Source organism: Desmodus rotundus, chromosome 3, assembly GCF_022682495.2.
Source record: "Desmodus rotundus isolate HL8 chromosome 3, HLdesRot8A.1, whole genome shotgun sequence".
Classification (NCBI taxonomy): Eukaryota; Metazoa; Chordata; class Mammalia; order Chiroptera; family Phyllostomidae; genus Desmodus; species Desmodus rotundus.
The window spans coordinates 193,754,975-193,779,065 of NC_071389.1; the positions used below are offsets into that span (position 1 = coordinate 193,754,975).

The 24,091-nt window shown below is 58.4% G+C and overlaps 1 protein-coding gene across 3 annotated transcripts; it reads right to left on the minus strand.

Moving 5' to 3' along the window:
- Positions 1-6,081: 6,081 nt before the first annotated feature.
- PVALB (parvalbumin) lies at positions 6,082-23,524 on the minus strand. Of its 3 annotated transcripts, none has more exons than XM_045187239.3 (5): positions 23,375-23,524; positions 21,061-21,128; positions 19,335-19,467; positions 18,037-18,146; positions 6,082-6,301 (listed from the first exon to the last, which is right to left on the minus strand). In XM_045187239.3, the coding sequence occupies exons 2-5, from the start codon at positions 21,119-21,121 to the stop codon at positions 6,273-6,275; spliced, it is 333 nt and encodes a 110-aa protein (XP_045043174.1). In that variant the 5' UTR covers positions 21,122-21,128; positions 23,375-23,524; the 3' UTR covers positions 6,082-6,272. The 3 variants fall into 3 exon arrangements, with proteins under 3 accessions (XP_045043174.1, XP_024435326.1, XP_024435327.1); XM_024579558.4 differs by lacking the exon at positions 23,375-23,524 and adding an exon at positions 21,814-21,998; XM_024579559.4 differs by lacking the exon at positions 23,375-23,524 and adding an exon at positions 21,570-21,650.
- Between the last annotated feature and the right edge of the window lie 567 nt (positions 23,525-24,091).

The window sequence follows — 24,091 nt, forward strand, 5'->3', positions numbered from 1 at the left end:
GAGAGAATGAAAGGAAGACCGGACACTCCTCTGACTTTTCAGGACATGGCACCCTCTTTGGACCCTCCCATGTGACATCTGTGCTCAACAAATAACTGGCGGGCGGTTGGTTCAACAAGGGAGCAGGCAGCCAGCAGGACGCTAGCCGGATTTCTGAGGGGCTGCAAGTCGGCTCAGATGACGGCATCTCAGAGCTGGAAGGGCCTCGCTGTCTAGGGGAGCGCTCCTGCTGGTGCACGGGGTCTTTCAGCAAGTCCCCTCCTCTCCATTCCGGGGCCTCTCCCTCCAGGAGGCTTGCCCCTGTGCAGGGCAGCCGGTCTTAGTGCGCAGCAGCCGGAGGGCAGACAGAGCTCCCGAGGTTCAGGGCTGAGCTGCGGCCTCGCAAGCCCCTGGCTGACTGTGGTCTGGTGCCTGCAGAATCTCACGGAACACACCCAGCTCCTCTTCAGGCTGCTCGCCCTGCCTTTAATTTGGGAAATTAATCACACAATATGCCACCTTCTGTGTCTGGCGTCTTTCATGCGGCATCGTGTTTTCCAGGTTCCTCCGTGTCGTAGCCGGGGTCAGAATGTCACTCCTTCTGCAGTCGGAATAACATTCCGTCTATAGGGACGCACTGTGTTTGGATTATCCCCTCATCCGCCGACGGACACTGGGGCCGTCTCGCCTTTTGGCTGTTGTGAGTAAGGCCGCTGCAGACACTCGTGACAGGTCTCCGTGTGGACGTGTGCTCTCACCGCTCCCAGACGCAAGCCCAGGAGCGGGCTTCTAGGTCAGGGGCAAATTCTGTGGAGCCACCAGGCTGCTTTCCACAGGGACTGCACCATCTTAGGTTCTCACCACCTGGGCGTGAGGGGACCCTATCTCCCCATCCCTGCCGATAATTCTTCTTTTCATTTTTGGGGTTATAGCAGGTGTGAAGTGGTGTCTCCCTGCGGTTTTGATTTTTCATTTCCATAAGGAGCATCTTTTCCTGTGCTTGTCGGACATCTGTACATCTTCTTTGGAGAACTGTCCGTTCAAGTCCATTGTCCATTTTTAAATTGGGTTGTGTGACAGTTAATTTTATGTCAACTTGATTGGGCCATGAAGTGCCCAGATATTCGGCCAAACATTATACTGGGTGTTTCTGGGAGGGTGTTTTGGACGAGCATAAGGTTTAAATCACTAGACTGAGTCAAGCAGACCGCCCTCCCCAGTGTGGGTGGGCCTCATCCAATCAGTTGAAGGACTAAATAGAGCAAAAAGGCTGACCTCCCCAAGTGAGAGAACTCTTCAGCCTGACCACTTTCAGACCGAGACATTGCTGTTTTTCATGCCTCTGGCCTTGAGCTGGAGCCCCACCGTCCGCTACCCTGGCCTCCTGCTCGCTGATCCACCACACAGATTGGGCGGGGACCTGTCAGCCGCCACAGTCATGTCAGCGGATTCCTTATAATAACTCTCTCTACGTAGCAAAGACCTGCATTTGTATGGCTTCCTTATACACTGGCATATACGTCCGATCGCTTCTGTTTCTCTGGAAAACCCGACTCCCACCAGTCAGTTGTCTCTTTGTTGTTGAGTGGGAAGAATTCTTTACATGTCCCTGATGCTGAACCCTCACCAGATACATGATTTAAAGTTATTTTCTTCCGTTTAGGAAGATGGATTACTGGAGAAGCAAGACGTAGGAGGCAGAGCGGGAGTTGAAGGAAGTGCAAAGCGCAAGCGAGAGCCGTCAGCATGGGAGCTCCGTGAGAGAGGGTCTCCTCTTGCTCATTTACTGTGGGACCCTCACTGGGCCTGGCACATAGTAGATGCTCAATAAGCAGTTAGAAGTGAAAATGAGCAACTAAATTGGGGTATCAGTGGGAGTGCAGAGAGCTTCTCCAAGTCAGCCTTGTTTAGCTGAGGCTTGAGCCTTGCCGGGGATTAGCTGGGTGGGGCAGGAACAGCGGTCTGGGTGGAGGGAATACCCCAGTGGGGGCCCAGAGGGAGAGAGAGGACAGGGCATGCGGAGGGCGGGAGCATGTGATCCATTAGAGCAGAAAGTGCTGGGGATGACGTTGGGTCTGGGGCGGAGAGGGTGGGAGCGAGTAGCACACAAGCAGAGAGGTGAGAGGGGAATGGTGAGATAGGAAGGCTCAGACCTTAAGGGCTTTGCAGGCTGTTAGGGGGTCTGTCTGGACCTTCTGAGAAATAGCGAGGAAGCCCAAAGTGGTGCAGGGTTAATGAATGAGTGGTAGGTGCAGGAAGGCCCAGGGACGCTTCCAAGGCACCCTGAAGGGTGGGGGGGAGGCAGAGGGAGCACATGGGGATCTGGCTCAGGCCCAGGTTCCTTGAAGTCTGAATCCTGTCTCTGTCCTCATCAGGGCCCCTGTCCACCAGGGGCCCTGGGGTGGGGCGACTGTCACAGTCAGTGGGAGGCAGAGAGCGAAGCCTGATCTCTTTGGGGAGAATTCTCACAGTTGCTGTGACGGCCCCATGAGGCAGTGCTTCCAAAGCGCTGAGCTTGTGTTGGGTGTGTGTAAGCAGTCAAAATTATTTGTTGCATGGGTGAGTAAGTGCGTTCATTTTCTGTTTTCATTTTGACCAGCTGTGCAGTTTGGGCAAGGTACCTAACCTCTCTGAACCTTAGTTTTTCCCACCTGTAAAAATAGAGACCGTTCTCTTCCTTGGAGGGCAGGGTGTGGATTAAGAAGTGGCACAACTAAGCACCTGGCAGACGGGCAGGTGGTGGCGCTCTGAGGAGGAAGAGGCGGTGGACGGGGAGGCAGCTCTGTCCTGCAAGCCCACGCTGCAAGAGGAGAAGGTCCCCACCCGGACTTTCCTCGTCCACTCTTCCCACCTCTGGCCCTCCCCCGACCGCACTGCCTCCCTCCTCCTCCGCTCCTCTGCATCCTCTCCTGGCTCCTGGACTGGACATTCAATCAATCACTCAGCCCTCTGCCCCCTGCAGCCTCATCCCACTCTTATCAAAAGCCACTCAGGACTTGATTTGCCCACTCCTCCGGGCCCCAGCCCCCGCCCCACCACCCAGCTGCTCCCAGCCTCTCCCAGACAGAAGGGGACTGAGATGACTAATGGTGCCCCTCTGAGCATGACAACAAAGAGGAGACTGCTCAGCTGCTGAGCAAACCCAGACGGGGGTGTGCAGTGTGGGGCCAAGGTGCTGGGGGACGGGGGACTGGAGGCCGGTGGGCGCTGGGGACTGAGACACTGGGCCTGCAGAGGGCGTGCTGGGCCCGGAGGCTCCCCCGTGCCCCTCCCTCCGTGCTGGGTCTCTGTGGAGTGGGGAGCAGGAGGTTGGGGGTCCAGTCCCTGACCTGCTGTGTACTCCTTTTGTGGCCTTGACTGAGTCCTGGGCCACCTTGGGCCTCTGCGGCCACATGGGGGTCATGTCACCCTTTTGTGCGCCTGGCTCTGGGATCCAGCAGGGCACCCCCGCCCCAGAGATGCTCTGGAGCGTCTCAGGGTCTCTGGGAGACAGGGCTGGGAATCAGGTTGTCACATTCTTTCCTCCCATGTCACCTGCAATGAGTACTTTCCAGGGGAGGGCAAGTTCAAGGGCTCAACAGGGGACGTCCATTCTAGGTGGCTTCACTGAAGACAGACGGGATGGAGCCAGGGAAAGGGGGTAGGAGGCGGGGAGCGCAGGAAGGTCCAGGCTGAGGGCACAGAGTGGAGGGGGCCGTGTTGGAAGCTGGGTGGGAGGCGGAGGCTGGGCCGGCCCTGTGGGCGAGGAAGGCTGTGCCTGGGTTTTTATGCTATAAAATGACTCGTAGAATAAATTATTATAAATATATTATTAAAAAATAAATAAAATAGAATTATTTTATTCTTTAATAGGGCAGTCCCTGGACAGCTTTAAGCAGGAGAGTAACAGATGTGTTTGGAGAGAGCCCTGGATCTGGGAGGGAAAGGGAGGCCAGGGACTGGCTAGGAGGCCACACACTGGCCCCGGGGAGGGGTGGGCCGGGGCAGCACCACACCAGCATCTCTCGGAGCCTGGCTGAAGCCAGGGCACCTCCACCCAGTCCCAGTCCATAGAGATGCCAAACCTGAGTCGTGAACAGCGGCCGGGGGTAACGCCTCAGAGGAAGAGATGCCCAACGTCTCCATACAGGCTGTGAGGGGCCTGGGGCCTGGAAGCGGAGGTGGTGGAGAGGGGACAAGGGGAGGGGACAGGGCGAGTGGAGAACCACCTGGGAGGCAGGAGGGGAGGGCGTGGCAGTGACTGTGGGTGTCAGTGTCACTTGCCATCACGCACCCTTTGACCACACCGAGGTTCCCTTCCCACCCCCAAAGGTGCCCCCACCTTGTCCTGCCCTTGTCCTGCCCAGGCTCCAGGTAAATTGTTTCCAGATCGGGGGGCTCTGGATCCAGTGTCCTGTGTCCCCAGAGGCCCTGCTCTCAAACACACGGGGCTGCTCGCTGGCGCCGCCCGGAGTCTGAACCGTCCTGTGGGCAGTCACGTGGCTGTGGGGCCCTCAGGGCCGCCCAGGCCAGCAGGCAGCAGCAGCTGTCACTGCTGTCCTGACCTGCCTGTCCTGCTTGCAGGCCCTGAACTGGTTTCCAGGGGAGATGCTCTGGCTGCCCAGCGCCACCCCGTCCTCAGTGTCCACAGTCCCGCTGTCAGACCCCACGTGAAACCTCCATCAATCCCGGTCCTGCCTGTTGTCATGAGCACAGCACTCCCGCCCGCCTGCTCAGATACAGCATCTCCTGCAGACCGGCCTGCAGCCTCTGCTGGCTGAGCCCCAGCAGGGGCCGTTCCAGTCCCCTGTTCCGGTGCCCAGGCCCCTCCCAGGCCTGGGCTGCGGCTGCTATCCAGGGAGGTAGCCTGACCCCTGACCCCTGACGGGCAGGTGGGCTGTGGGCCTTGCCCTCCATGAGCGCCTTTCCTGGCAGCCTGGCCAGGGCAACACCTTGGGCCTGGGGAAGGCTCCAGGGCACCACTCTGTGTGGGGTCTGGGAACTGACTGACTGACTGTGGGAGGGAGAACGCCACTGCCGCTCCCACACCAGGCTGCGTGGGGACAAGCAGAGGCCACCCTGCAGGGTTGCTGCCGTATTTGCCACCAAGCTTCCATCCCTGCCTCTGATTTCCGGAGGGACGTTCTCCCCAACACTCAGGCCGTGAGCTCCTGGAGTGACTGACACTGCCTGTCACCACAGGTGGCACCCCCAGAATGGGCCAATCGGGGCCCCAATCTGTGACCTGCTTGGGGAGGGACACAGGCTCTGAGGGGACTGTGCAGTGGGGTCCTGGCTCCGCCCCTTACTCGCAGAGCAGTCTTGGGCAAAGGTTTAACTTCTCTGTGCCTAGGTTTTCTCGCCTGTGAGATGCAGACAATGGCGGTCCCCACTTCACAGGGTGGCTGTGCAGAGGGAATCATGGGAAGGGCTCAGCACGGAGCAGGTGCTCAATTAACATTAGCTGCGGCATTAACGGGACTAAATTCGGGGCCTTCTGGTGCAATGAATGGGAAAGAGAACTCTTATTTTTTCACTGGTTTTGCTGAATGCACACCCAGAGCTGCTGGGGGAATCTTGCCACCATGGTGAATCCTGCACAAAGGAAAGCAGTGCCCAGAGGAGGGGAGGAAGGACTGAATACTGGTGGCATCTTCGAGTCCCTTGATCCAGCTGTTCCTGAAGACCTACACTGGACTATTTGGGTACATAACCAATCAAGTCTTTGTTTTTTCCTTCCTTTTCTGCTTAAGTCACCTAGAGTTGGGTTTCTGTCATTTGTACCAAAAGAGTTTTAATGGGTGTCCGTCCGTCCATCTATCCATCCATCCATCCACAGGTCCTAGCTGTGCAGCCTTAGACGCATCACTTCCTCTCTGAGGATCTGTAAACTGGGAGGTTCCCCACCAACGGTAGGCAGTGGCTTCAAGGACTAACGGGCAACCCCTGTGGAGGGTGGTGCTCAGTAATAACTGCAGAGGAGGGGCTCAGGTGATTCCCCTTCCATCCCATGTCTCTGTCTAAATCCTGCCCCAGCCCTGCACTGGCGTGTCTGGAAACCAGGGTAGGCCCCGTGCCCCCTCCCCGCCAACCCCTTGTCCTGGGTCTTTCCGAGCAGCAGAGTCCAATTGGTACAGCATTTATTGTTTCTCTAGCATTTTCCAGAAGAACGGTGTCATTCGAGGGCCAAAGAGGGGCAGGGGGGAGTAAAAAATAACATAAACAAACCGAACAGAAACGCAGGAGGGCAGAAAGAGGAGCTGAGATCGGGGTTCGGGGTGGAGAGGTGGGAGACCCGGGGCAGTCAGGGCTGCTTAGCTTTCGGCCACCAGAGTGGAGAATTCTGCAAAAGAAAATGACAGAGACGTGAGTCAGAGGTGGGTCCCACAGGAAAGACTGGCGTGGCCGACTGCCGGGCCCCCGCGCAGAGCTTTCGCTTGGTTCTCACATCTGCTGCGGAAGTCCTGGTGTGATGGGCCGAGTGAGTGCAGGAATGAATAAAGGAAGGAAGGGAGGAAGATGGGAGATGGTGAGCCTCCCGTACCTGTTGCTTCATGATGTCACGCAGCCCACGAGTTAATGCTAACTGCAGGAGTAACAGCCATGAGGATTTTCTGAAAGTTTATCACACGCAAGTAACTGCGATGAGCACTGTATGTACAATACCTTGTCTGACCCTGACACTGACCCTTCAACATGCATTTTATCATCATTCCCATGCTGCCGACGAGGAAACTCAAGCTCAGGGGCCAGCAGTCTTTACAAGCTCACGAGAAGCAGACCCAGGTCTGTGTGACTTCACCCGAGTCCTTCCTTGGCCACCTGTTGAGCTGTTCCCTAGCTGCCCATCGGGGTCATCGGGATTGCCAGCAGAATCCAAGAAGACAGGCCCTTGCAGGCCCTTGCCTTGGAATTTCTGACTTAGGAAAAGGAGGAGTCATTTTATTTGTTAAGAGGCGATTCTGGGAAGCAGCCAGATTTGAGAACTACTGTGTGCTCTTCTTCCTCAGGGGGACACAGCAAGACCCTGGAGGGCTCTGAGCACGGGACATCTCCTCGCAGCTCCGAGGAGCGAGTGCACACAGGTGCCCACTTACCGTCCTGAGCACTCAGGAAACAAGGGGGTATCACTCCCATTTTACAGAAGGAAAAACTGAGGCCCGGAGAGGGAAGTGACTCTGCAGAGCTGCCGGTCTCGTCTGAAGGAGAACAACACATGGCAGGAAGTGCTGGGGGCTGCGGGCCTTTCCTCTGCGTCTCAGGGCGCAGAGGGCATTCTCGCTTCGGGATCTTTGCACCTGCTGCTCGCTCAGCCAGGCACACTCTCCAGACTTTCCCATGGCTAGCTGCTTCTCGCCTCGAGACCGCCTGTCACTGCCCCAGGGGCCTTCTCTGACCCTGCTGTGGAAGCAGCAATGCTCTTAGCAAGCACCTTTTCTCATCATGGGCTCAGCACTTCCCCCTCAAAGTACTTCGGAGAATTTCTCGCATATTCCCTTGCTGTCTGCTTCCCCCATTGGAACATACAGCTCCAGACCCCACTCGCCTTGCTCACTGCCCCATCCCACGCCCAGGCTCAGCGCCTGACACTGAGGGGCCACATGTGTTTGTGAAAGCGTAAGGCAGGCACGGAGATGTTGCCGTCACAGGGAGAAGGGGGGTCTACTGTTGCTTCGCCACACCTTCAGGGGGAAGGTGGCTTTTGACAGAGTCCTGTGCACAGGTGCAGGGTTCCCACAGGAAAAAGCAGATGGAGGGGCTGGATTGCAGGTGGGGGCTCTGAGGGCAAAAACAAGGGGCGGGGGGTGTGGGAGAGGCCCCGTAGCCGACCTGGGCTCCCAGTCTGGCTCTGCCACTGTGGGCGGTGTGACCCAGCCTCTGTGAGCCTCATCGCCATCATCCGGAATGGGAAGACAGGCATGGGGGTGCTCAGAGTCCTTGGTTCCCTCCGAGAGCCCCTCTGCCCACGTTTTCCACATCCTCCCAAGTGTGGGATCCTCGCTGTGCTGGTCACAGGGGTGCTGCCCAGCATCCATCTCTTCCGAGGCCTTCATTTGACACAAAGGGGCCCAGCAGTGTCTTCTCTGTAGTTTTTCTCTCCAGGAGACAAGAGAGAACAAGGCGTTTGCTACCTTCTGCCACAGGGGGTCTCTGAGATGCCATGTCCCCAGCCTGCCAGAGAGGGGCGCCCCAGGTGAGTCCCTGCGGCCTCTGGGAAATGCAGTATGTGATTGGGGGGGCAGCATGGGCGGGGAGGAAGGGTTAGGGTTCCAGGCCCAGCCTAGCCCTGAGAGCTGGGAAAGGGCATCAGCCCCCACCATGGGAGCAGGGAAGGGAGGGCAGGGCCAGTTCCTGGGGAGAGAGAGGAAAGACTGATGGGAAGGGGCTTCAAAGAGGCCCGAAGAAATGTCTGCCCCGCCCACCATTTCTGCCCCGCCCCCAGGTCTGCCCTGCCTGCCTGGACCGTGGGTGAAGCACCCAGGGGATCTCTCACTTTTCACCACGCTCCACAGTTCGTTAGATGTTAGCGTTGGGGGCACGGGGGGGAGGGGTCCACGGAGCCGAGTTCTCGTTTTTGCAACTCTTCTTTAAAGCTAGAATTATTTCCAGATAAAAAGTGAACAAACAAAAACCAACCACACCAATCCGTGCTGTCGTCAGGGAACTAACCAGGCACCTGACCCCGGCCAGGTGGGAGGACCTGGGTCCTTCACCTTTCTGGATCTGGCCTGGGAGCTGCGCACCAGCCCCTCCTGTCCCCAGGCTGCAAAGGCAGGGTGTGGAGGCCTGTGTATTGACTCAAGATCGGGGAGCAGCACGGTCCTCCAGCTGGTCCTGAGAATCCCCAGGGTCACCAGCTGGGCGGTAACAGCGGGTGGCGGGTGGCGGGGACAGAACTGGAACACTAAACACTCTGAACATCCCGTCCCCCCCCCGGCCCCCCCCCCCCCCGTCCCCCCGCATGTCCCAGGTGTCAAAGTGTTCACTTCCTCAGTGGTGAGCTCCTGCGACCCTACAGCACCGGAAGGAGGTTCTTTTGAGATGTCTTTTATCATCGGTACTGTGATTGACACTGTCCATTTATATAGAACTTGAACATTCTTATTTATTCAATGCCTACAGGGCAAGTGCTTTGCCTCTGTTACCTTATTAAATTCTCACCACTACCCCGCGGGAGAGATGCTTTGGATGGCATTTACAGATGGGGAAACTGAGGCCCAAGGGCGCAGGAGCTCGGTCAAGATCGCATGGCGAGCATGATTCAAGCTGCGCTCGCAGGCTTCCTTCTCCACCCGGAGGTTCCCGACCTACTTTGACTTAGGTGTAGAGTGACACGCAGGCCAGCTCAGATATCGCCGCCCCCAGGACTCTGCTGGGTCAGCCCTTTTTCATTCCCTTCTTGGTTCCTAGCACTTTCTGGAATGGTCTTATTTATGCACTTATTTTTATCAGTCTCCCCCTACTAAAGTGCAAATTCCAGGAGGGTAGAGAGCCCTGTCTTGTTCTCCACCTTCTGAGCAACAGGACGGAGCTGGCACACGGTGGGTGCTAACGAACAAATGCCAGATGGAGGGATGGGTGGATGGATGGGTGGATGGGTGGATGGGTGGATGGATGGATGGATGGGTGGATGGGTGGAGGGATGGAGGGATGGATGGGTGGGTGGGTGGAGGGATGGAGGAATGGATGGAGGGATGGATGGCTCATGAGTCCTCCTTAGGGGTCAACAAGTACCAACTTAATTCAGATAATTCTCACAGCAGCCCGGGGAGGGAAGTGGGATGATCCCCACTTTACAGATGGGAAAACAGAGGTCCGAAGAGGGGAAGCATCCAGGCCATGCAGAAAGTAAGAGGCAGATATAGGACTTGGCCTGGGCTACCATGCGAACCCCCCACATGAGTGTGGAGAGGCCATTCCCAACGGGCCAGTGTCGCTTTGGGGTGGAAGCATGAACTCCCTCCAGCTCCAACCTGCCATTTAGTCTAGAAAACTGGCCCAGCTAGCAGGCCCTGACCTTAGGCGCTAAGTTGCTCTGTCCTGGGGCAAAGGAGGCAGGGTCTGTCTGCTAACACCGGCTCCTGGAAGACTGCCAACAGGGGATTAGGTCCTCACCGTTTCCCCACCTGCACCGACCTCTCTGGTCCTTGTCCTAGAAATGACAGGTTGGTAAAGAGCCCTTTACCACCTTCCTCTGGACGGTGCTGGGTGCCGTCAGAGTGAAGGGGACCAAGGAACTCTGAGCGAGGGTCTCTCTGGGGGTGGGAAGTCCAGCGTTTTGGAGTCTGACTATGGGAGAGATTTTGGAGCCCTGGGTGTTTTGAAAAGCCTCTGAGAAGACGCCCCTCTGCCCACCCTGGGATCCACTCTGACGCAGCTGGGATGTTGCGATGGCCCAGTGCCCCGGCTCTCTGCAGAGAACCCAGGATTCTAATTTTATCCTCCCAGAGCCCAGAGAAGGGCACTTTGCAGACGAATGGAGGGCGGGGGTCACCTCTTCTGCTCAGTGTGCACCTCCCTCAGGGCAAAGCTCTCAGGAACCAGCCAATTAATGAACAGCCCTCCCATCAAAAGAGGTCTCCTCTAAAGCGTCCACAGAGTGAGCAAACACGCAAAGACCTTGTAAAGTCCCAACCTGCTGATTTGGAGGGAGGATGCCGGGATGGGGAACGGGTCATCAGAGGATGGGGTATCTGCCGTGATGCCTGTCCCTGGGCAGGACCCCTCACCCCTCCAGGTCTAAAAGACTCATTTCCTGCTCTCGCACAGCCTTCAGAACAAGGGAACTAGGAGTTGACACCCAGTTCCCACCTCTTGCTTCTGTGACCTTGGACTTCACCTCATCGTGCCTCAGCTTTCCCATCTGGGGAATAGCGCTCCTTGGGCTGCTCAGAGGAACCAGCGGTAAAGCTCTGGTCACAGGCCTGGCCCGCGGCCAGCACCCAGCACTTGGTAGCAACTGTTATCGAGATGCTTCTGCAGCTCCAGCTACCTTAACCACAAGCCTACAGAACACTCAGCTGCTGCCTGTGTGGATTCTCCAGTGGCCGTAATCTCTGTTTCCCGGCCCTGTTATTGTCCCCACCATTTCTTGTCCCTGCCCGGCACCTGTACTCAACCTTCCAGCAACTCTGGAGCTGGGTCTGAATCTCGTTCTATCATATCCTGGCTAGGTGGCCTTCCGTCGCTACTTTCCTCTCCGAGCCTCAGCTGTCAGGTCTGTAAAGTGGGCGTGATAACGTCTACTCGCATAGTGGTTGGGAAGACCAGCGCAGGAAAACTGAAGGAATCCGGCACATGGGGCGTGGCCTAGCGAGCTGGCCCCACCTCCCTCTGAGCTCCTCAGCACAACTGACACAGGTCCGAGCTTTGAAATAACCACATTTAACAGCCCCCCCAAGACTGGACACTAAGACAAGGGAGATGTAAAGTGACAGAGGGCACGGGAAGCCTCAAGAGCAAGCGGCTGACCTGGCAGGAGTTTCTGACACTATCTGTCCCATCTGAGTTAGGGTCCCAGCTCCAGCAAGCCCACCCATGGACTCGGCCTCTGACCCTCCAGCTCTGCATCTGTACAGTGGGTGCTGGAGTATCTCTTCACAGGACAGGGTGACGGCTTCATGGGAGAATGGCTGAGAGGTGCCTCCTGCGGCAACGCCTGGCACAGCCACAGCACAATGAGATCAGTCTTACCGCTGAGGGAGAGTGTGCCTGGGGAGGGGCCCAGAGTCTCTCCTCCCATGCAAACCGGCTCTGCCTTTGCTGTGGAAGCCCCCCACCCCCACCCCAAAGCCCCTGGGGCCAGCTCGCTGGGTTCTTCACTAGCCAATCCCAAAGAGACAGGGGCCGGGTTGGGGTGGGGAGCGGCAGACACTGGGCCAGAGGATGGGAGGACTCAGTTCTGTCCTTTCCCTTAGGAAACTGAAATTAGCCTAACTAGGTCTGTCCCAGTGCTGGTGCTGTGGGGACTGGACAGATTTAGAAGTCATTGACAGATGAGACCAGCACACGCTGACAGCCCCGGGTGAATCTGAGACAGGCATTGAGTCAGCGCCTGGAAGGCTTGCTCCTTCCCTGCGTGGGGACCAGAGGAAGGCTCCGACCTCCCGGTTTATCACCTCACCTCTAAATAGCTCCCGGCCGGGTTCCTTACAAATTGCTATGGCAAACAGAGATCGCTTTCCAAACCCAGGAGGATGGGGAGGCAGGGCCATCCAGGGTCACACTGGATGGACGGTCTGCAAGGAGCCGTCGTAAACAGTTCGGGGGGGCCCAGGCTGCACGGGTCACTGCCCCGGGTGCCATCCCATGTCACCCTCGCCTGCGCTCTTATCCCCATTTTACTTACAGGGAAACTGAGGCTGGGAGTCACTTAGCCAAGGGGATTCTAACTGAGGCACGGCCCAGGCCAGGGCGCATCTCCGTCTCCAAGGCTGGAGTCGCACATCCTGGCTTCTGACTCAAGCTGTGGCCCAGGAGGGTGGGGAGGGGTTGCACACTCCTGCTCCTGGTCACAGGAGCGCGGTTACGTAAGATACAGCGCTTCCTCTCCCTCCCTGGCCAGGTCCTATCTAGTGCAGCCTGGGGCCGGCCTTAGGGAGGTCCATGAGGGAATTACAGCCGGAGTCTTGCTAAGCACAGGAACCATTTATAACTCCAACTTATCAGCCTGGAGGTGGGAGGGGCAGAGTCAGGAGACCCGGTTCCCTTCGACCAGGGATCTGCCTGTGACTTTGGCACTTCATGTCTGCCGGGCCTCAGTTTCCACATCTCTCAGTGCGGGTCACAGACCTCGTCGGGCTGCCTGAGGATGCACTGAGATGGGATAAAATGTCGTGTGCCCGTCAGGGCTGCGGATGGGCCCGATAGGCACACCCCACCTGGCTCAGAAATCCAACCCCAGCGGGACTGGAGGGCTGGAATTACAGGAGGTGGCAGCAGGAGGCAAGTGGGGGAGGACTTCGTCCACCCACCCCACTTCCCTCCTGTCTTGGACTCAATTTCGTCTCCTTTGAGGACTGGGGCTCCACTATTTGCAAAGTGTTTCGAGGTGGCTCACAAGACAAAGCATTCCCGTAAAGTAGGAGGAAGGAATCATTTCCAGACCACTCCCTCTGGTCCAGCTACAGCCCGTTGAGGCGGTAGGTTCACCCCGGCGGGTTGTAGTTTCTGCCTGACTGCAGGTGTTCCGTCCGGGCTCCCTCCCTCACTCCCACCTCCCCTGTGAAATAGGCTCCTCCAGGGTGAAAGAGAGCAGGTTTTGCCAGGGGGAAGCAGAACAGACAAATGCCTGGAGGCACGGGAACGGCGGGGACTGCGGAGGTTAGGCGACCGTTACCACTACATTTTTTAGCAACAGAAGCAAAGAGCAAACCACAGCCTCTTGTGTTAAACAGGCCTGAAACATAGGAGACAGGATGGGGTTTCAGGGAAGAGGCAGCCGGCTGTGCCCAGATGTGTACAGGTGTGTGCAGGTGTGTATACAGGGAGTGCACACGTCCTCTCCGGCGTGGTGGGAGAAGCGGGACACTGGGAGTCAGAGTGGCAATGTTTGGAGAGCTCAGCCCCCAGACTGATAGCCGTGCGATCCCGGTCCCTGAGCCTCAGTCCCCTTGTCTCGTGCAGCTTTGGGGACTGACCGAGCTACAAGAGGGAGGGCCCATGTGCCGTCACCAGGGCCCAGGAAGTGCCCCACGGATGGTAACCGCTGCTGCTGGCCACCTGACTGGCCTTCCGTGTGGCAGGCACTGAGTGTGCAGAGGCCGGGCTGGGGACACATGCCCCTGGGAGAGGCAGGGTGGCAGAGGGTCCTGGCTGGACTGGCTTTGCCACTGAGGGGCCTGGGCCACGGCACTGTCAGTGCCTCTGCTTCCACGTTTGTGAGACGGGAAGAGGAATGAATGGCGCCTACTTTCTAGGATTGCCTGAGGCCGTGGTTCTCCAAGCGTGGTCCCTGGCATATCAGTGCTGCTGGGGGACTTGGCAGAACTGTGGCTTGTGGGCTCCCCCGCCCGCCCCCCCTGCCCCCAGACCTAAAGAATCAGAAGCCCAGGGGACGGGGCACCACCTGCTGTGTCATAGGAAATGCTCCCGGTGACTCTAAGTTGCGACCCCCCATAGCTCAGGACAAGAACTTGAGAAGGACTCTGCCCCTTACTGTCATCGCCAGCTATTTGTGCCCGGAATTTGCAACTGCGGCTGGGTTTTTGGGCAGCTTCCACCTCTGTCCAGCTTCTTTTCTGCCCCAAACGCCCCCTTTACCAGCCCCGGGTTTGGGTGGCCTTCGAGAATCAATCGACCACATCTATAAAAGTCTGAGATTCCTGGAACTACTTGCTCAGAGACAGGAACGCAAAGCGTTATTATTAGAACTTTGTCGTTCTGTTCCCTCCCTTCAAGCTGGGATTCTGAAGACCGTGGTGAATATCGCTCACCTTCGGGAGGGCAAACGGCGCTGGAGACCGAGGCAGGCCGGCCCGCATCTAGAACCTCCTGCACCCACTACGCACAAGCCCCTCCCCCCAGCCTCAGCTGGCTGACCTCTCGCAACAAACTGCGCTTCCTCGTCACTGCAGCCCAGAGCTGGACACACGTCCATTCACTCGCTCATTCATTCATTCAACAAACTCCTCTTGTGCCCACACTAGGTACCAGGCCCTTTCCTAGGTGCTGGGTCAGAAACGAACAAAACAAAGGTCCTGCCCTTGCGGGCTGGCATGCCAGTGGGGGAGACAGAAGCAAACAATGAGTCAATAAACCCAGCATCTTACGGTGGAAGCTCTTTACACTCTGAATGAGTGGATGAGGCAGGCACCACGGGCACGTGCTGAAGATCCAGACACACCTGAACTCAGACCTTGACCTTGTCTCTTCCCAGGGATGGAAGTTTGGGCAAACACTCAGCCTCCCTGAGCCTCAGCATCCTCATCTATAGACGGGGGTGGTAACAGCTCATGGAGAGCTGGGGAGATTCAGCAAGTAAAATGCTCAGCACTGTGCCTGGCACACAGCAAGGGCTCCGCGAGGTTAAATGTCACCGTGACTGTGACTCAAGGGGGCACAGCCAAGCCTGAGAGCCGAACCGGGCCTCTTCGAGAGGCTCACTCACTGGGACGCCCACAGAGTCCCCAGGGCTGGGAGGGACCCCAAGTTCCGTGACTTGCCCCAGGTCCCACCAGGAGTAGAAAGCATCCTCCAACAGGTGGAAGGGCGCAGACCCTGCAGCCTTTGGAGGGAGCAGGCAGCAGAGGGAGTCCCTGAAACAGAGCCTCCCGGGCCCCCTGCAGGGGCCCTGCCTCCCGTCTCATCGGTCTCATCGCCTGGCTGTGTCGTCACCCTACTCCCCATCTGCCTCCAGGACAAGTGCTGTGTCGGGGGTGGGGGGGGTGAAGTGGGGAGGAGGAGGCACCTCCATCGTTCTACCACAGAAGCAGGCCGCTGCCTGGCTGCCTGGAGTGACCTGCTCTCCCTTGCCCCATTTCCTTTCTCGCCCCTCCCAACCCTGCTGTGCTCTGCCCTGACCCCCAGACCCTTGCCAGGTGGGCCTGAGCCCGCAAGGTGCTGAGACGGACCTGGGTTTGAATCCATTGTCACCTTGGGTATCTACACTCATGTCCTCCATCACCTCAAGGTTAAATGAGGTGACATTTGTGTAGACCCCAGCACAGGGCTGGGCACACATCACACACCCTGGTAACACTTCTCTGGGCAAGCTCCACCCTGGGCAAATCAATCGTCTTGCCTCTTGGCAAACATGCCCTAGAATCCCCAGCCTCCATGCCTTTGCTGGTACCAACACCTTGCCTGGCCTCCATGCCCACAGCCCCCAGACCCACCGAGGCCTCTCCCTCTCCACCACGCGCATCCGCACCTCTCGGCCTTTGCCTGGTGTTATATATGCCCAGTGAGTCCACACGACGGAGCTGCCAGCACGGTGCGAACAGACCAGGAGCGTCTCAGTGCCGCTCGCCGAGCACTTACTGTGCGCTGGGCACTGCACTCAGCATGCCCGGGCATCGTGCCGCAGACGCCTCGCAAGAGCCTGGTGAGGTATGTTCTAGCGTGCCCAGTTCACAGATGCAGACACTGAGGCTCAGGGTCGCTGAGCTGCTGCTCGGGGTCACCAAGCCAGGAAACGGCACCTCTGGGAATTGGGCCTCGTTCACCTTTACCTCCCCTCTGAGTGGCCCAGGGTTGCTCCCCAGTAAGCAAAGTGAGCTCTTTGAGATCTGGGGGGAAAGGGGGTGGGGATCGAGGAAGGGAGGGAGGGAAGCAGGGAGGCAGGCCAGGGTCTGGCCTGGTTTTCCTTCATCATTTGGGTTGGTGAGCAGCCAGCCATGAGGCCCCGCCTGGGGCTTCTGAGCTGTGGCATATTGGCCACAAATAAAACGGGAAGGCAGGTCTGGAGGCCGGGGAGTGGGGTCATGGGGGGAATCCAGGCTCAGGGGCAGCTCTGTGAGGATGGGGATGTTGGGGGGATGGGCCACTCACTGGGGTCACCAGGACCAGCCACCGATTTCTCCCCGGCACCCCCCACTTCGGCCCCTTTAAGACCCCCTCCCTCCTTTACAGCCACAGAAAGGGCAGCTGTCATCAGGGCCAGGCAGTCGCTGCGTCTGACCTTGCTAGAGGTCCTCTATTCTTGTTTCTGACATAAAACTTTAATAAACTACATCTACGTTAAGCATCCTTGTACCTTTCCCAAAGCAGTTTCTGTCCATCGCCATTGAATTTTCACAACGAGCCCGAGCAGTTCTTAGGATAAAACAGTGCACCCTGTTTGTCTGGCGAGGGAACCTAAGTGTGGCCAAGGTCACAGCTGGTGAAGGGCAGAGAGGAAGCGGAGCATGGGGGGCTGGGATGTTTATCGAGGCCACAGATGTTTATCGAGGGCCTGCTTTGGGTCAGGTATGGGCAGGATACGGGGGTGAAAGGACGGGTACCATTAACAAACACAGCGTAGCGCTGGCTCTGGTCCTGGCACTATTCTGAACCCTTCACACACTGGCACATCTAATCCTCATGACGACCCTATGAGAGAAGAACTATCACTATCCCCAGTTCAGACATGAGAAAATTGAGGCCCAGAGTCGTTACTTGAGTTGCCCAAAGTCACACAGCTAGAAAGTGGCAGGGCTGGGATTTGATCCCAGACAGCCTGGACGTAGAGGCCAAGCACCTGCGTTTTCACTTAGACTGGCAGAAAAGATTCTTATAGGGCCAGGTGCCGCGTAGCATGTTGGGAAGTTATTCAGACCTGGTTCGAATCCCTGCCCCACCACTGATGTCCTGGCTCTCTGAACAGGCGAAGGCACCTCAAGCTCTGTTTGCCCACCTGCAGGACGGGGCTAACTCCCAAGGATGCTACAAAAGAGAACGATGCCAGATGTGCTCCGTGAATGTGGGTTAGGTCTGGATGCAGAAGGGTGTGAGATGCTGGACCACCAGCCCCTCAGCCGTTCCGAAGGCAAAGCGCGAAAAGCAAGATATTCCGTTTCCTCATTCCCAGCCTGTCCCTGGCAGGCTGTTTTTCCTGGCTCTCCTACAATGCTGGACTGCTCTACGAGGGTGAAGCCAAAACAGGTTGGAGACTTGAAGTTACAGGACACCCGGACAAGATGTTGGGGAGGATAGGAGATAAGGAATTTCCATCCCTGGAATCTGAGAACCTGAGAGTCGAGGCCAGCAGGGCCCTTGGGGATCAGTTGGCCCCATCTGCTCGGGTTTCAGATGGGAGACCGAGGCCCAGAGAAGGAGAGAGAACAGCCAAGGTCACACAGCCCCTGTGGGCAGAGCAGGGATCAGAACCCAGGTAAAAGTGTCGGCAAAGCTCAGGGACAATCCCCAATCCTCCTGGAGGGGAAAAAGATTGTTCAAACGTAGAAAAATTCCCCCAGTTTTTGTTGGCCCGGCTTACAGGACAGAGCTCTCGGACCTGACAGCCTGCCTTTTCTCACGTGGTCTTGGGAGCCTGGCTGTCTGTCCTCTCCCTGTCCCTCGACGGATGCAGCTCCGAGCTTTGAACCCAAACAACCCAAGATCTACAATGTGCCAAGGCCCCCCATCATGGCTACTCACCATCCACCCCGATCTTGCCGTCCCCATCCTTGTCTCCCGCGGCCAGCAGTGTCTTGGTTTCTTTAGCAGACAGGTCCCTGGCATCTGCAGAGAAGCCCTTCAGGATGGATCTGAGAGGAAAAGCCAGGGAGGGAGCCAGGTCAAGGGCACCTTGCAGGAACACTGTGCGGATGGTGGGCCGGCATCTGCGAAGGGGAGTGGGCAGCAGGGACAGCAGCACACAGCGGGCTGGGCTGTGGCCAGCCCCTCCTGGGTGGGTGTGAGGGAAGGACAGGCTGTCCTCAGCCGAGGGCTGACCTCGCCTCGTCTGTAGGCAGGACGCCTGCAATTGCTTTTTATTCAGCCAATACAACCAACACAGAAGTATCTTCTCTGTGCCGGGGCCATGCTGAAAAGGGGGCGGGGCTCAGAGATGACCTGGGAGGCCACCTGAAAACATGAGTGGGGGGGCAAACGCTGGGAGAGAGACCATACAGGGGGCCGGCTGCAGGGATGGAAGCAGGGAGGTGCTGGAGGCAGGCATCAGGGACACCTGGGGTGAGGGGAAGAGTCCTCCACTCCTAGAGGACAGGAAGTCAGCCTGCGTGTGTGCATGTGGGGCACAGGTGGGCGGGAGGAGAAGGTTCTAGACAAAGGGCATCCTTGTGGGATGGTTTGGGGTAAGGCCAGATGGATGGGGGCGTCCTTACTTGAAAGGCTCCTCTCCACCCCCACCCCCTTCGCTTTCTGACAAAATCCAAAGCAGCCTTGGCCAGAGAGTGACACAGGCCCAGCTGGGTAGGCAGACCTGGGCCAGGTGGCCAAGGGGGTGCGGTGGGGGCTTCCTCTGCTGGCACCGTTTTGCATTTCCCTAGTCACGACCTTCTCCTCCTTTGCTTTGCCCCCTGGACTCCCGAGCCCCCAAGGCTGGTGACGTGGCCCTGGCGCAACCAGGAGCTGCCCTGGCCGCGCTGGTGCGGAGGGCGGGGGTCTTAGGGTGGTGGGAAGTGCCTGGCAGGCAAATGAAAATCCGTGAAATACTCAGGCTGGCGCTCTCTGTCTTGCCTATGGTGTTAGGCAGAGAAAAATGGCCTTTTGAACTGTATTAAATTATTACGTAGCATCATTCCATTAACAATATTAAGTAGCTATAATTTAACCTAATTAGTTGCACTTTCTGGTGAGGATTTTAGTCTTCCGGAAGCAACAGGGGTCAGGCTGTTTTCTGTGAAGGGGGCAGAGGGAAGGGCTGAGGGAGTCCCAACCCCCATCCTCTCTCCCAAGCCTCAGGCTGAGCAGCCCTGCTGGCCTCAGTTTACCCCAGCTCATCCTCCTCGATGAAGCCGCTCTTGTCCTTGTCCAGGATGTGGAACACCTTCTTCACGTCCTCGGCGCTCTTCTTCTTCAGGCCCACCATCTGGAAGAACTTTCTGTGGTCGAAAGACTCCGCAGCTGTGGGGGCGGAGAGAAGCGGGCAGAAATGCCCACAAAGAACAGGAGGGAAGGGGGTGGGGAGGTTGTCCCAGAACTTGTTGACTGACTCCTCCTTGCTGCCTCCATGGGAGGGGCTGCTTTGCCCAAGGTCACCTAGCTAGAGGTGGGACAGGTGAGCTGCACCTGGACCCCTCTGGCTCCCAAGCCTGCCCCCCCCACCCCACCCTTCACCGGCCCCTTGGCTGAGGGTGGGGGCAGCCTTTGAAGGCAGAGAGGGTCCCTGGTTTTCAGGAAGCCTTTTGGGGGTGGTTGCATGGGAGTGGGCAGGGGAATTGGAGGGATGTGCACACAGTGTGTGCATTTGGGGGTGGGGTGGGGAGGCAGGGCAAAGGGTGGGGGGTGAGGCACCCTTTTTCTTAGCCACAGATCGAGTTGCCAGGAAATCCACACAGAGAGGGCAGGGTTCTCTCAAGGTCACACATAGGAGGGGGAGGGGAGGACCCAGAAGTCCCGGCTCTGCTGTGGAAAGCAATTCTGGTGGGAGTTGTGGGGCAGGGGTGGGGGGTGGTTAGAAGGCTCCTTCGGAATTCCCAGTGAAGGTTCTATTTGAAGGGAGCAAGGTGGGTCGGGGAGAGGGGGTGGGTTATGTCAGCACCCTGGGAGGGTGGCTTCCCCCAGCTTCTTCATGCCCAGGGGATAAGGCACCCAGCAGAGGGGAAATGGGGTCCCCCTTCCCAGCTTTCTGGGTCGAGCTGAGCTCCTCTTTAAGAACGACAGGGTGGGGGGAAGCACGCAGTGTTAGGTGGAGTAACCTGTGGGAGGGGGGTGTCCTGTTAAGAGTCCTGTTCTCCTTCCTTCACCCAGAGCTAACACGAGGGTGGGGGACCAAGACCTACTTCTGAGACCCCTGGTGCCTGCGAGGTGACCTTGGGCAGGTTTCAGACCCTCTCCCAGCCTCAGTTTCCCCCCTCTGGGTGACGGGAGGGAGGGAGGCGGGAGGCCACTAAGCTCTCAAGTCCCGGGCAGCTCAGAAAGGTGAGACAGCCCGCTTCCCTCCGTGGGCAGCCGAAGGAAGCTGGAAGTTACAAGCGCTGAGGATGCTCACACAGGGTTGGGCAGAGCAGCGCGCCAGCTTCAGAAAGTCACCTTACTCTCGGGTCGTTGGAAGGGGGCTCTGAGCCCCGGGGTGGGGGGTTCGGACAGTGGTGGGGACAGCCCTGCCCACCACCGGGTGGGATGAACCTGTCCAGAATGGGTCGGAGAGAGGGCGTAAGTGCCTGCAGCCCCTTCCACGTGCCTTAAAGGGGAAGTCCAGAGCGGGCACAAGGACCCGAAGGTCCTGTCTTCCACCGGGTCTTCGCCCTTGGTTCGGGACCCCAGTCCCCGCAGCCGGACACCCAGCCTGTGCCGTCCGCAAGTTTTCGGTTTCTGGGGCAGGGTGCCGGGCCTCCCCACCCGATCGAAGTCCCTCCCAGACTTTGGGAAATGCTGAGGACCCCCACTCCCTGCCCTGCTGGCGCCGACCGGATGCACGCGCAGAGGGGCGCGGGGGTGCGGGGGCCAGGGCGGTGGGTGAGGGGAGAGGGCTGGGGAGAGGAGCGCGCTGCTCACCGGCAAAGGCCCCCACCGCCTTCTTGATGTCCTCAGCGCTGAGCAAGTCTGTCATCGACATCCTGCAACTGTTTGAGCGGGCAGAGCAAGTGCGAAAAGATTAAAAAGTGCCTTTCTCATCATTTCTGCTCATATGACCGGCGCTGCAGTGCTGTGCGCCGGGCGCACGCGGGCCGGCCTGGCGCAGAGCCAGGGGGCGCGGGGCTGGGCGCGCAGCCAGAGCAGCTCTGTCTGCCCCGCGTCCCACAGCCACCCCCGCCGGGGGTCCTCGCCATCCCGGGGGCTGCGGCCAGGGCGCCGGGGAAGGGACGGCCTCTGGGCTTTATGGGGCTCCCGAGTCACCAGCCAGGCCTGGAGGGTTCGCCTGCAGCCAAGGGCACGCAGTAGGGCAGTAAGGTCGGTGCACTTCGGAGGATGTCCCGCTGCTTCGGGGAGGATGGGGACGGGCAGGGGCCAGACCTTCACCCTCCTGGGGCCCCTGGCCCTGCCGCCACTCTCTCTGCTCCTACCTCAGCCTCCGCGCTGTCTGTCCTGGATGCAAATTTTATGCTGCAAAATCTGAGCGCTGAGGTCTGGAAACCTGACCCACGGGATGCTGAGTGGGGGTGGCACAGGTAGGCGGGCACTCCTTGGGCTCCATGCTGGTGCCCCATCCCGCATCTGGTCAGGGATGCACGTACCGAAACCTAATTTTTTTTTTTTTTCTAGTCTGACTTTTCAAAGAACCCTTCTCAGACCTCATAAACTACTTACTTTCTTGGTCTCCTGGCCACGGAGTAGAGCTGGGGTCCCAAACTCCCCCTGCCCCTGTTAAACGCTTGGAGGAGGATAGGACGGGAGAGGCCACTTGGAATCTCTGTGCACCTCTCCTGCCTTGGAGATGGAAAGGCCCAGGTTTGGGGAGAGGGTGGCACCTTCAGACCACGCTTTCCAGACGACCTCAGCAGGTTGATGGCCTGAACGTCATCTCTGGAAATGTGACACTTCCTAATCTGTAGGCAGCCAGAAACCAGTTGCATTCTTTCCCACGGTCTCCCAAGGATTCAGGCTGCAACCAGCTGCGTCTGGAGTGTGTGGAGCACTGGACACGAGTGGGGGGGCTGGGTTCCAGATCTGGGGCTGTACTAAGTCGCTGTGTGACCTTGGGTTGTGGCTGTCACCCTCTCTGGGCTTCTGTCTCTCTCCGTTGTTTTGATGGTGTTGGTGGTCCCTTGGAAGGTGTGTGGGCAGCTGGGAGGGGCTGAGACTGGTGGCCCTTGGTGGGCAGGGTGGGTTGGGGGAGAACTGCCTAGCGACCTAGTAGCTCAAGTTCCTTCGCGCTCACTGTCAACACCAGCTCCCTCAGCTCGGCCCTGGACGGCTGCCCTTCCCGGAAACCTTAGCGCGCTGCTGGCTCTGGCCAGCCCCCTCCTTGTGAGTCAGCTCCTTCGGGCAACAGCCCGCCATCTGGCTTCCAAGGCACCCAGGCTGCAGCTCCGGACCTGATCTTCGGTGGGAGGACTGTGCAGACCCCTCAGCTGCACTGGGGCCTCGCCCCGGCCGGGCTGCTAACTGGGACGAGCTGGGCTTCTGTGCCACCTCATCAACCCCTGGCTCAGTTCACTCCCGAGGCCTCAGCAGGAGAACCTGTTTCCCAGCTGAAAGACCCCTAGTTACACTGGTAGGGAGACTGAGGCCACACAGAGTCAGTGAGTGGCCTAAGGACTCATGGAGAGACAATGGCCGAGAGGGGCCCACTCCCAGGGCTGCTGACGGGAGCTCAGTGACTCCTCCGAGGGGCTCTCCCTAGTGCCCAGGTTCCAGTCCTCTGACGTCCTGTCCCACACAGCTGAGTCCCCAGACTCTGGCCCCTGTGTCAGAGGCCCATCCCTGTCCTCCTTCCTCTGTCTGTCCTGCTTCCTCCGTCTGTCCTGCTGCAGGAACCTCCCACCAACTGGACACCCTCTCTGGGCTGAAGTCCACCCACCCCAGTGCCCGATGACATCATTTCAGCCCGTCTACCTCCCATATCCCTTCCTCCTGCCCACTCTGCCCACTGACGAGTCCACAGATCTGGCTCCACCCCTCTGGTTCCACAGGTGGGAAACCTGAGGCCCAGGCAGGTGGAAGAATGTGCCGCAGGCCACACCCAGAGGTAGGGCTGGACCTCAGGAACTCATGCTCCAGGGCCTGGGCTCCCCAGCTACCTACTGTTCAGCACCCCACACCCCAGCCCCATGTCACTGGAGGGAGGGGAGAGATGGCTGTCCCTTCTGGCTGGCCTCCTACCACGGTACCCCTCCATCCTCCTCCAACCTTAGTAGCTGCCACTCACCTCGGTCAGGGGTGGGGGGCTGGAACCTGCAGTGAGAGGCTGGGCTGGTGGGAGGTCCTGTGAGGAAGTGCGTCTGGTGGTGGGATAGCCACCTATATAGGCTTCTGCTCTGGCTATTTTGGGAGGTGCCGCTCCCCCCAGCCCTCGGCCCCCTCCCCTTCCGGTGTCAGGTACTCACTCCCCAACGCCGTGCTGGGTGCCTGTATCACATTCGGTCTCCCTAGGCCCATCGAGCCGGGCCTATTAATAACGCTGGCCCCTGCCTCCCGTCACCACCCAAAATCGGGGCTCAGGCCAGGCTCTCCTCTTCCATGAAGACTTCCGTGACCACTTTAGATGGCAGCAATGTTCCTGCCCTCCAAAATCCTGCAAGGGAAGGAAGAGGAGGGCTAGGAGGGGATGGAACAGGTATTGTCCCCCGTGCCCAGGCCTGGGCTGGGTTCCCGTGCACACATCACCTCACTCACGATGGCCTCGCAGTGCAGGCCTGTGCCCCGTGCATAGACCAGGGAACAGAGCACAGAGATGCTGGGCGTTCCAGAGCTCAAAGCCGTGCACCTGGACTTCAGGTGTGGCTCCAGGAGGTGCTCGAGTGCCCAGCAGGGAGGCACGATCTGCATGTTCTCTGACAAGTCTCTTCCTCTCTTTGCATCTCAGCCTCCCATCTGCAAATGAGCTCAATCAGGGGCCAACTTTACTCTATGGATAGGCTTTGGG

Coding starts and splice junctions, on each gene's coding strand:
- PVALB (XM_045187239.3), bottom strand. CDS start 21,121: ATGTCGATGACAGACTTGCTCAGCGCTGAGGACATCAAGAAGGCGGTG. Junction 19,468..21,060: donor GGCGGTGGGGGCCTTTGCCG/GTGAGCAGCGCG, acceptor CCGCCCCCACAG/CTGCGGAGTCTTTCGACCAC. Junction 6,302..18,036: donor CGGCAAGATCGGGGTGGATG/GTGAGTAGCCAT, acceptor TTTCTTTTGCAG/AATTCTCCACTCTGGTGGCC.